The sequence below is a fragment of the Sinohyriopsis cumingii genome, chromosome 17 (genome assembly GCF_028554795.1).
Source record: "Sinohyriopsis cumingii isolate HCF-2022 chromosome 17, ASM2855479v2, whole genome shotgun sequence".
Taxonomy (NCBI): Eukaryota; Metazoa; Mollusca; class Bivalvia; order Unionida; family Unionidae; genus Sinohyriopsis; species Sinohyriopsis cumingii.
The window spans coordinates 104,970,647-104,984,062 of record NC_142977.1 but is presented as its reverse complement, the minus strand read 5'-3'; the positions used below and the strand labels follow the sequence as shown (position 1 = coordinate 104,984,062).

General features: G+C 34.6%; 1 protein-coding gene across 1 annotated transcript in view; it reads left to right on the top strand.

Annotated features, from left to right (window-relative positions):
* The first annotated feature begins 254 nt into the window (after nucleotides 1-254).
* Nucleotides 255-13,416, top strand: part of LOC149779603 (protein FAM221A-like) — a 30,780-nt gene continuing 17,618 nt past the window's right edge. The window contains exons 1-5 of the mRNA XM_089940373.1: nucleotides 255-423; nucleotides 2,245-2,323; nucleotides 3,665-3,759; nucleotides 9,885-10,075; nucleotides 10,933-11,142. Of these exons, the coding sequence (XP_089796499.1) occupies nucleotides 347-423; nucleotides 2,245-2,323; nucleotides 3,665-3,759; nucleotides 9,885-10,075; nucleotides 10,933-11,142 (652 nt within the window). The 5' untranslated portion in view covers nucleotides 255-346. The remainder of the gene's footprint in view (nucleotides 424-2,244; nucleotides 2,324-3,664; nucleotides 3,760-9,884; nucleotides 10,076-10,932; nucleotides 11,143-13,416) is intronic.

Sequence of the window (13,416 nt, the reverse complement as noted above, 5' to 3'; positions counted from 1 at the left end):
TATATATATATATATATATATATATATATATAGTTTCAGATGTAAAAATACTATATTTATGACTTCATTTTGGAAGCCGATATTTCATTTCGCTCCATTTCAATAATTTCTTCTATTGAGTATTTTAATGCCTACCGTTAAACAAGGTCTCATCGGTTCTGCTCTAGTCAGAAAGCTACTTATTATTAAATCAAGGTATTTGTCTGCGTTCCAATAAGTCAGAACATTCATGACGTCACATAGGGACGTTTACATGTTGCCAGTGGTGGAGGGCAAGATTGTGATTCAAAAGTTTTGATCATTGTAAAAAGCCGAAAATATTTCGATTAATTAAACTTTTTCCAGCATGGGTGACAGACGGATCCACATGAAATTTGGTGGCAATGCAGCAGCTTCCGTCGACGCTTATTTGGAATATAAAAGGTTTTATTTTCATTCGTAGTTGGCTATACAATGATGTCGTTCTAGAGTCTATAGACAATGTATGAACTTACTTTGCTTAATTGTTTGTTTGAATTTCTTCACTAAACCATGCATCTCTCATCAATATTTGTGTCCTCTTTCATGCCTCCACTCAGTTCCCATTTTGTACGAAACCATATACATGTAATGTCTATCCTTCCATTTACTCAGTTGGAATTGTTTGTTGTATGCGGTATGAGTTAAATCAGTTGTTTCCTTTGAAAGTAGTCTCTATCAATTTTGGACTTGTAAACCTTATAATTCAATCATAACGTTACTTTTGAAATATGATCAAAACCAACTATATTAATGAGGGAGTAGAGACTGTATAGTGTAACAATCAATAGACGATCAAGATCAGTGGTTCCATACTTTATTGTAACCCCTTTTTGAGGACCCCTTCTTCATTTATCTAGATCTGTAATTCCCAATCTGTGGGTCGCGGACCCCATGGGGGGGGGGGGGGGCGCTGGGTTATTCCAAACAAGCCTAAAAGCAAAACTATTAACATTTGTGGGGCTGTGTGTAATCTTTTGAAGTTTAGAATATATATATAAAACCGACTTAATGCTATATATATTTACTTGTAATGAAGAGCACCCAAAAATCAAGTGAACTCAATCCATTTCTGTCATCATTGCTACTTGAGTGCTTAGATTCAATATTGCCTTCATTAACCAATGATATTGATACTTCTCTATCATCTGGGGAATTCCCATCATTTTTCAAAACTGCCATTGTAAAGCCTCTGTTGAAAAAACTGATGCTTGACTTGACCCTAATGATTTAAAGAACTACTGCCCTGATTCTAGCATCTCATTCAATTAAAAAAAAATCTAAGAAAAAGTTGTTCTATTCCAACCAGTATCTCATCTGAAATCAGAAGCCTTTTTTAGTGATGTACAGCATTAGTCCTGAAACTACCATTCTGAGACCTTCACAGCTTTGGATAGTGGAAAGATTTGTTCTCACCCTCCATGACTTGTCTGTGACATTTGACGGGATAGACCATCTATTCTGTATCCATGATGCAGCCTTACTATGGTTCAAATCCTTCTTAGTCGTTATGTTAGATTGTTTTGTTACTACTCATTGTTCACATCGTGTAAAGCATAAAAAATACATAAATGGTTTCCTTTCCGCATCAGAGATATTCTGATAGATTCAATAATAAATTTGCAGATAGACAGGTCTAGATTGGAAAACCATATATATATATATAATTTGACCAAATAAATAAGAAAAAGGTGTTATATGAGGCTGCACCATTGACTTTCTTCTATTTCTTATAGATTTGAGATAAAAATAATAAATGCCTAAAACATTTTTTAAAAAGAATTTAATAGGAAAACCATGGGTATCAGATAAGAGCAAGTCCAGCAGTGGTTGGAAAATAAATACTGTCAAAATCGTAATTGTAATAAAACTAATTACATTTGAATATTATTATATGCTAATTTCATTTGAAATTTGCTCTATCTTCTAATATTGTTTAGGATATTTTGATGTGTTTTGTTTATTCCCGTTCACTTGAGAACCTTTCTTACAACACATGCCTTATTTCAGTGAGCTTTTGAAAATTGTACATCTATAAGATTTGAAGTTTGACAAAATTGAGGGTTGTTTGTTGTTGAGGGTCCATAAGATTCACGGTCTTGGGGGTCCAAGACACACATTTAAACTTCCATACCATGCAGGAAACATTAAGAATGAACTCTGAATGATGATGTATTATGCAACAAGTTTTGGTAAAGTGACTGATTTTTAAAAATATTTTTATAGAATTGTTGGCGATGATGATGGAGGAGTTCTTTTTACCCCTGAGCAGTATGAGGAGTATAAGAAGAAAGTTCTGCCCATGGTAATTGAAAGTTGGAATGCTTATTGATTTTCAAATTTGTTTTCATCAAGTTCTTTTGCTGTTTTGACTTTTATTTAAAACTTTCTTAAGCATTTGATTTTTGTGGAGGTTGAAACTAAATCTTTCTATGGTTGCAAAAAGTACAGCCAAACATGCCATAGTGTCCACATCTTTATAAAGAACAGGTAATTAAAGACAACAATGTGTACAAGGCACTTTATTTTATAGTTTTTATATCATTTTACCTCTGTATAACTGATACCTGTTCACAAAGAACAAACATCTGTGGCATTTGTTCACAGGTGTTACTATATGTAATTGTAAATGATATTTTTGTTAAAAATTATTTTTCCAAACTAATCCATAATATCTGAGAATAAGAAACAATTTTTTTCAATTTCACATGTTGGGATTTTGCAGATTTCCTTTAAAATCACCAGATACAGTGTTTTGGGTGTTATATGTAATTGTTGAAAAGTCCTGACTCTAAATGTACAAAGTGTAAATTAATGGATATAAATAGAAACCCTCTCTCTGTCTCTCTGTCTTTTACATACACAAACACACACACAGTCAGACATGAAGAAAAATATTGTGTGCTAATTCTCAGCAACACAAATATTGTGTTACTTAAGACTTGAAAATGTTACGTAAAAATACAGACCTCAGTAACAGATACATTGTTTAGCAGCAGTATTCTACAAGCTGTTGAGTTCATCAGAAAAGTATGATTTTTCTCAAATGTGTATGCTTTGTCACACAGCTTTACTAAATATTTTTCTGGTGTTTTTGTGGTCTAAAACTATACTTTTGTAACTTTAAAAATTTGGTTTCTTTTAAACTTACATATTAGTTAATTAGCAGTCAAAACGAAGAAATTAATTAGATGAAAACTTTTTGAAATCATAATGTCTGGTAAATAATCCTTAATCCACGCAGTAGAGGATCTCCAAAACTTGTCAACCCTTGGACAGTCATGAGATAGGTGTTCAATATCTTCATCTTCTTGCTTACAAAATGTACATGTGTAATTTTGAATGAAAATTGTTTTTTCCTATTTTTTTTTTTTTGTTACAGTAATTATTTGTATGAATTTGAATTGAAAGGCAATTAAGTTTGTTCAAATACAAAATTTGGTCTTCAGTGGCTATCAACATCAACTTAAATGCCATATATACTTAAACTCATATAATGACTTTTGTAAAACATCTTATCCAAATTAATCAGTGGCTGTCAGTATTGAAATAATAAACAAAGAAATTGACCAAAAACTTGTAATACCTGTACTTGGTGCTATGTTGTACTTTCTCCTCAGCCCATATTGATTAAATACATTTTCAGCGTCTGAAGAACCGCCTATTTGTATCCTGGATGAACTCAACAGGAATGGACTGCAAACTTGTTGGGCCACAAACTCCTTGCTTCTGTACTCACAGGTAATGATTATTCAAAGCAAGAGGGAAATGGGTATTCAATAATAGTGTCATTTGAGATTTTTATAGCTTTTACAACAACATTAATAAACAAGATCTTCCTATAGACACTTCCTTAATAAGGTCACTGTCCATTTTACCTGGATGATGGGCAACCTGGCAGTTTCTTCTATATGTGACCACCAAAATTGACCATTTTGAACAAGGCAAACTGAAGTAAAATCAGCTTATAAATTACAAATGTAGATACTAGCAGAAACCCTGATTTGCATTGTGTTTTTGTATGCAAGTTTTGCTACATTATCTTGAAATTCAATGAACGTATTTCAACTTCCAAGCACCATATAAACTCAATGGTAAATGCCAGTATACAACGAATATGGTTACTGATGATGTCATTTGGGAACTATCGATACTGAATTCAGACTTGTGATTTTAGCATCATCGACAGTTGGTTTTATACTGAAATACCAAGAAGGACAGAAAAATACTACAAATGGGCCTTATTGAAATATATGCACTCCAATTTATTCTCTCACTGCATTTAATATTCACTTTGTGCTTTATGTTTAATGTATTTAAGCATGCAATACATTATTATTTTTGTTATTCTTGTATTTACAATTGTTTGTTCATCTTGAGGGGATGAATATTATACTATACTGAGTTACCCTCAACAAATGAAGTATTTAGTATTATTTATTATTAATAAATCTATCAATAAATCAATAAATAATTAAGCAAGTAAGTAAATACTTTATACAAATGTTTATTTGTATACAGTTATAAAGAGATGACAATACAAAATAGTACATACAGATAGAATACTCAAATGTGATCCATTGAGGTATTGGGATTGTAAAAATAATTGTGTTGACCAATTCTTGGCGATTTCAAGGTAGAAAAAGTGAGATAAATTGTTAGTATACATGCAGAATAAATTTTGAATGAAAATAAAAAACCTCCAGATCATTTTTCCAAATCTTTCTTCTTTCTATACTTTTGTTAATACACTGTAGAAAGGAAAAAAAGGAAGTTATGCTCTCCTGAAGTCTGTATATGGTCCCTTATGCTGACAGTGATAAGGGATTCTAGAATTTTTATGCAATTGAAATTACAATTTTAGGTTTATGATTTGATGAAATTTTATTATCTCCTCTCTATTCAAAATTTTTCATGCATATGCTATCCTCAGCTTACCTGGAACAATGCTGTGTTGAGGAAACTTGTTAAAAATAATCACTGTTGGATAGCTTTTATAATTTTCCACGTTTTGCTATATAATGTGCCAGTAGATCTGGGTATTTTCAGTTTGCTAAGAATAATCAGTTGAACAAACAATGTAGACCCTGATCTGTGGGTGCATTATGTGAGGGCAGACCAAGGTTTAATTTTTTTTCAATTGGACTGGACTTATAAACTAGTATATATGGTAACCATTTTCTTTTCAAACCATATCTGGAATAATCAGTAAGTGTGAAAAAGTGTCTTCACATTCTGTTTCAGGTAATTATGGTAAAATAGAAATATTTTGGTAAAAACACTAGAAATATCTGCTTGTTTTCAAGTTTTCTATTATATTCACTAGCTATAGTACCTCTTTCCATTGTACATAACTCCAGATTTTTGTTTTGCAATTGCTTTTTATGTGACAAGTTAAACCGTTTTTATATTTACATCTTAGCCTATATAGAGACACTGGTATAAGAAATCCTTGTGCCAGTCCATCCTTCTGTCAACCAAACTAGTATATAGGAATCCTTTTGCTTGCTCAACACACCAGTATATAGGAATTCTTGTGTCTGTTCATTCTTTTGTCCACCACACCAGTATATAGGAAGCCTTTTGTCTGTCCATCCTTTTGTCCGCCACACTAGTATATAGGAATCCTTGTGCCTGTCCATCCTTTTGTCTGCCACACTAGTATATAGGAATCCTTGTGTCTGTCTATCATTTTGTCCACCACGCTAGTATATTGGAATCCTTGTGTCCATCTTTTTGTCCACCACACTAGTACATGTATATAGGAATCCTTGTGCATGTCCATCATTTTGTCTGCCACACTAATATAGAGGAATCCTTGTACCTGTCCATCCATTTGTCCACCACACAAGTACAGTGTATATAGGAATCCTTGTGTCTGTCTATCCTTTTGTCTGCTACACTAGTATATAGGAATCCTTGTGTCTGTCTATCATTTTGTCCACCACACTAGTATATTGGAATCCTTGTGTCCATCTTTTTGTCCACCACACTAGTACATGTATATAGGAATCCTTGTGCATGTCCATCATTTTGTCCACCACACTAGTATATAGGAATCCTTGTACCTGTCCATCCATTTGTCCACCACACAAGTATATAGGAATCCTTGTGTCTGTCTATCCTTTTGTCCACCACACAAGTATATAGGAATCCTTGTGTCTGTCCATCCATTTGTCCACCACACAAGTATATAGGAATCCTTGTGCCAGTCCATCCTTCTGTCAACCAAACTAGTATATAGGAATCCTTTTGCTTGCTCAACACACCAGTATATAGGAATTCTTGTGTCTGTTCATTCTTTTGTCCACCACACCAGTATATAGGAAGCCTTTTGTCTGTCCATCCTTTTGTCCGCCACACTAGTATATAGGAATCCTTGTGCCTGTCCATCCTTTTGTCTGCCACACTAGTATATAGGAATCCTTGTGTCTGTCTATCATTTTGTCCACCACGCTAGTATATTGGAATCCTTGTGTCCATCTTTTTGTCCACCACACTAGTACATGTATATAGGAATCCTTGTGCATGTCCATCATTTTGTCTGCCACACTAATATAGAGGAATCCTTGTACCTGTCCATCCATTTGTCCACCACACAAGTACAGTGTATATAGGAATCCTTGTGTCTGTCTATCCTTTTGTCTGCTACACTAGTATATAGGAATCCTTGTGTCTGTCTATCATTTTGTCCACCACACTAGTATATTGGAATCCTTGTGTCCATCTTTTTGTCCACCACACTAGTACATGTATATAGGAATCCTTGTGCATGTCCATCATTTTGTCCACCACACTAGTATATAGGAATCCTTGTACCTGTCCATCCATTTGTCCACCACACAAGTATATAGGAATCCTTGTGTCTGTCTATCCTTTTGTCCACCACACAAGTATATAGGAATCCTTGTGTCTGTCCATCCATTTGTCCACCACACAAGTATATAGGAATCCTTGTGCCTGTCCATCCATTTGTCCACCACACAAGTATATAGGAATCCTTGTACCTGTCCATCCATTTGTCCACCACACAAGTATATAGGAATCCTTGTGCCTGTCCATCCATTTGTCCACCACACAAGTATAAAGGAATCCTTGTGTCTGTCTATCCTTTTGTCCACCACACAAGTATATAGTAATCTTTGTGTCTGTCCATCTTTTGTCTGCCACAGTAGTATAGATGAATCCCTGTGCTTGTCCATCCTTTTGTCCACCACACCGGTATATAAGAATCCTTGTGCCTGTCCATCCATTTGTACACCACACTGATATAGAGGAATCCTTGTTTCTGTTCATCCTTTTGTCCACCACACCAGTATATAGGAATCCTTGTGCCTGTCCATCCTTCTGTCCACCACACTAGTATATAGGAATCCTTGTGCCTGTCGATCCTTCTGTCCACCACACCAGTATATAGGAATCCTTGTGCCTGTCTATCCTTCTTTCCTCCACACTGGTATGTAGGAACTCTTGTGTGCCTGTCCATCCATTTGTCCACCACACCAGTATGTAGGAATTCTTGTGTCTGTCCACCACATAATCACAGGAATGCAGCTAGTCCCACAATTTTAAATGGATCACCAGTTAACTGTTATAGTCATCATCTGTTATGTAGATAACTCACTTTGCTCCTGCAATATTTATTAGAGTTAATGCCCTTTTTTGTTGTACAACCGAATGCAGTATATGACAAAACCTTGTGAACACAAGTAGTTTCCAAGTTCTTGATGAATAGATGTGAAATGTGGTATGTATTGACATTGTCTGAAGTTGTACATAGTGACAATTCTCTTTGCTTCTGCAATTTGTTGTATGTATGTATGTATGCATGTATGTATGTATGTATGTATGTATGAATTGACAACTTACATTGCTTCTGCACTTTGTTTTAGTACATGTGTGTATGTTGTTGTTCTTGTGGGGTTTAATGCCATTTTTCAGCACACGATAGACTATGCATGGCGGCCAGTATTAATGGTGGAGGAAGAACCCAGGAAAACCCCAGGAAGAACCACTGACCCACGAGAAGCTACTGGCAAGCTTTCACACATACACACATTAGCCGAATCCTAGACTCGAACCCACGCAGACAGAGGTGAGATGGCAGTGATCTGTAATGGAGAGTGCTTTAGATCACTTGGCCACTCGGGGCCCCACGTGTGTGTGTGTGTGTGTGTGTGTGTGTGTGTGTGTGTGTGTGTGTGTGTGTGTGTGTGTGTGTGTGTGTGTGTGTGTGTGTGTGTGTGTGTGTGTGCACGCGCACTTAGCAACATCTCAGCACAGTCAAGGCAATATGGTGCAAATAAAAAGTAGTTCTTAAATGAAAAATGACGAATTGCACAAAAAACATTAGAAGATAAACCCTTCCAAATAAATATAATCATAAAGATAAAGATACAAGTTAAAATGTAAAGATTTTAAAATGAAAAAATATGAATAAAATATAAAGATGAAATATATAAAATCCATGAAAATATAGGGTCACACTTTTTAAAATAAATGAGCCATTCCCTTAAAAAACTAAGAGTTTCTTGGATGTTTCATCATCATAAATTTCCTTAATTGATTTGCACAAATCTTCTGTTAGAGTTATTACCCTTTTGACCTGGAGCTGGATATAGTGTATGACAGAATTTTGTGAATGCAACGAGTATCAATGATTTCACTTGATCACCATGAAAATTGGGAATTGTTATGGTCATGATCTGAACTTGTACATATTAACAAATCTCTGTGCTCCTGGACTTATTTAGAGTTATTCCTCATGTTGCCTTGAAATCTTAAGTATCGTATGATAAAATCTTATAAATGCATCTACTCCTGAAGTTTTTGTTAAATTATTGTGAAACTTGATGCGTACTATGGCCATCATCTGAAGATGTTTATTTTGAAGAAACACTGTGTTCCTATGAGGTTTTTTGAGTTATTGTTCGTTTTTACTTGAAGCTGGATGTAGTGAATGGCAGATTATCTTGAATGCTATTCATTTTTGATGGATTGCAATGAAATTTTACACATGTTATGGTTATCATTTGAAGATGTGGATATAAATAAAACAGTTTGCTCTTGCAAATTGTATTAGATTTATTAGCCTTTCAGTCGCTGAAGCTAAGTTATGTAAGCCAGGTGAGTAATATCTGACCCTCTTGTGGCTCATGTTGTTAGAGTTATTGCCCTTCTTGTCTTCTTGACAACTTGTCTTGCCCTACTTGATATCCATATATCTATCATCATCTCAAGATGTGGATCTCCCTTGATTTGATAGGAGTTATTTGCAGTTCCCTTGATTTGATATTATTTTTTAGTTACAGCTGCATGCAATGTATGAAAATTTTTATAAATGCATGACTCACTGTTTTCATTGTTTCAGTGGATTACTATTCAGCTGAGTACCTATTATGGTCATCATAATCAGATATGCACAATGACCATTCATTGTAATCAAGCTATTTTCAGTTGAATTATGCACTTTTTTGATGAAAGACAGGTCTCCATCCTTGGGGGTATGCGTGGGCTGCAGGAAAGGCAATGGTATGCTTACATCAACAAGTGCTAACTATTTCTCTTGTTCTTTTGCAGTTCTAATTGTTCATGTAGCAGTATTTCTTTCAGTTATGCAGTTTTGGAAATTTGTTTTGATTACACAGTGTCCGTACTTTAGTCAGGCAATATGTTTATGTTTTTGGTTTGCTGTTGGAACAGTTCCATTCGTCCATAATGGTTTCCTTGTCATTGGTTTGTTTTACAAATAAATATCAACACATACAGTGATAGATAACCAATATCAGGCCTACTTTGGTCTCATGTTTATATTATTGTATGTATTTTGTATTGATCAGTTTGCAGATGTAATCTGTATTTTTCAGGTATCAACAGCACAACTCAGATTTTGAGAAAATTCCAGATAAAGGTCCAATCCTTCTGTCCTGCAAGATAAAAGGTTGTGGCTGTAAATCGTATCATTATGTGCCCCTAAACGGAAGCACACCCATACGATGTGGATGTAAACATTTCTCAGATGAACACTCTACCTCTGTCCCACATAAGTGCAAGAAAGGTATGACAAACAGATGGATTGTTAGAGAAGAAAGCTGCATAAAATCATCCAATCTCTGCACCTTTCTTAGTTATCTCCCGATGAGAATGTTGCCATTACTCTGTCACAAACTGCATTGATGAAACCTTTCAAACCATTTGACATTATCCACTAATAGCACGTGTCAGCAACATTCCAAAGACTAATGCATCACTTGTTTATACTGTAAATCACAAAGCTTAGTTAATTTGACAAGGGAATTACATGCATTAAATATATAATTTAATATTGATGAACAGTTATTCAGCTGAATTGCAACTATTGCAAATACTTAATATGCCAGAACATAATGATTTACATTCAAGAATGAAGTGTTGTATTCTGTTTGGCATGTGCCACCTTTTTGATAACCATTCAGCTTCCATTATCATCTTAACACTAACATGGCTGCCCTTCTTGCACTTAAAGACTGGATTAAAATTTAAAAATTATTATGCCAATTAAAGAGCTTTTTTCCATCTCATAATACATTAAAGTGGAAACAAATAAACAAAGAACTGTTTTACTGATGCTGATAAATGAATTACCAGATAAATAAAATTACCAGGTATTAAAAAGTTTTAAAAAAAAAAAAACTTTTGAAAACTTCTTTCTATAATACCTTGAAACTTTTCCACACAAAACATTCAAGGAACCACAAAAGTTTGTCCTTTACAAGTATGTTTTGTTTAGGAGTTGAGAACAGTAACAAAGTTGAGAAAGTGTCCTTATTGATAGGTTTTCTTTATAATGAAGTGTCTGCTAAGACAGGTTTCAATTTGCAGTGGAACTATTTTCATCCATTTTACATGTAAAGAAACTTTAATTTCTTTTTCCAGACAAGTGCAAATGTGACAGCTTCAAGAGTTCATACACATGTGGATGTGGGGAATCATACAGCACACACACAATGATTGTGGAAACCAAAGAGCAGCGGCAGGCTCGTGGGCATCCCGTAGGTCTGGATGTACCATATCAGGCAATGGGAGGTTTAACAGGGTTCTCATCCCTTATGGATGGCTACATGAGACTTGACCCAAGTGGGATAGGTGAGTGAAAGTTAATGCTAGGCTTACACAGTTATATGGTTACAAGTTGGAAAAGTTAAATATATAATATCAAAATATTCACAACCAGAATGTGAGGGTGCTGTAACCCCCTTCCCCCAATAATGGTATTGCCAGTATGCTTCCCCCACCCCCTCTATCCCCAAGAATGGCATTACCAGTGCATAGTATGTAGAGGTATTTGAACATGGTCTAGTTCTAATATGCGTACCTACATCCCTGTTTGGCAAACATGCATTTAGACTTGGGGAACTTATATTGAAGTCCAGTTATTGCTGTAAAGAATGCTAAAGTTGAAGGCCATGTTCCAAAACAAAATGATTGGGATAGAAAGTGTAGGCACTGTATGCTATGTGGGAGCTCCAATAGTCAAACATATGAAGCTATCTTAACTAAACAGACAAGGTGTGGAAGAATTAACTAGATGATCTCATAGTGCATACAATTGTAGGATAATGGCTTCCATAAACATCCAGACATAATTGACTGGTAATCAATCTGGTATCAAACTTCATCTAGTGACCACTTTGTTTAATGTAATCTTAGACCAAACAGACAATCACAATCTAGCAACGAGAAACTTTTCTGAATAACAGTCAATTTTGGACGAATCCATCATGAATGTTTGTCTTCATTTATCGTGTCTTCTTAGCCTGTAAAGCAATCACTTATTTAACATAGTAATACATTTAACTTTTAGTACAGTTGTACCCACTGCATTTGTATTTAAAGATCTATCCATAATTTTAATTTCATTCAGTGGAAGATGCCAGATTTCTATTCATTTTTTCTCACCAGTGTATCTCGGGGAGGCAGATGTGCAACACAGTACATATATGTATCAATACCATGGCTACCACAGTATACCTGTCAATATTGTGGTTAATACAGTACACCTACATATATCAATACCATGGTTAATATTATACACCTACATATATCAATACCATGGTTAATACAGTACACCTATATATATATATCTATATATTAATACCATGGCTACCACAGTATACCTACATATATCAATACTATGGTTAATTCAGTACACCTATATATATATATCTATATATTAATACCATGGTTAACACAGTACACCTACATATATCAATACTATGGTTAATTCAGTACACCTATATATATATATCTATATATTAATACCATGGTTAACACATTACACCTACATATATCAATACTATGGTTAATTCAGTACACCTATATATATATCTATATATCAATACCATGGTTAACACAGTACACCTACATATATCAATACTATGGTTAATTCAGTACACACACACACACACACACACACACATATATATATATATATATATATATATATATATATATATATATATATATATATATATATATATATCAATACCATGGTTAACACAATACACCTACATATATCAATACCATGATTAATATTATACATCTACATATATCAGTACCATGGTTAATACAGTACACCTACGTATATCAATACCATGGTTAATTCAGTACACCTATATATATATATATATATATATATATATATATATATATATATATATATATATATATATATATATATATAAATGCCATGGTTAATATTATACACCTACATATATCAATACCATGGTTAATACAGCACACCTACATATATCAATACAATTTTTAATACAGTAACCTACATATATCAATACCATGGTTAACACAGCACACCTACATATATCAATACAATTTTTAATACAGTAACCTACATATATCAATACCATGGTTAATATTATACACCTACATATATCAGTACCATGGTTAATACAGTACACCTACATATATGAATACCACAGCTAGCACAGTTGTTGTTGTTGTAGGGTTTAATGCCATTTTTCAGCACGCGATAGGCTATACATGGCGGCCAGTATCAATGGTGGAGGAAGAAACCGGGAAACCCCGGAAAGAACCACCGACCCTCGAGAAGCTACTGGCAAGCTTTCTCACATACCCACATAGGCTGAATCCGAGACTCGAACCCATGCAGACAGAGGTGAGATGGCAGTGATCCGTAACGGACAGCGCTTTAGACCACTCGGCCACTCGGGACCCCCCGGCTAGCACAGTACACCTACATATCAATACCATGGTTAACACAGCACACCTACATATATCAATATAATGGTTAATATTATACACCTACATATATCAATGCCATGGTTAATACAGTACTTATAGGTTACTGCATTTGTATGGGAAAATGTGAACGAGTTTTGGGAT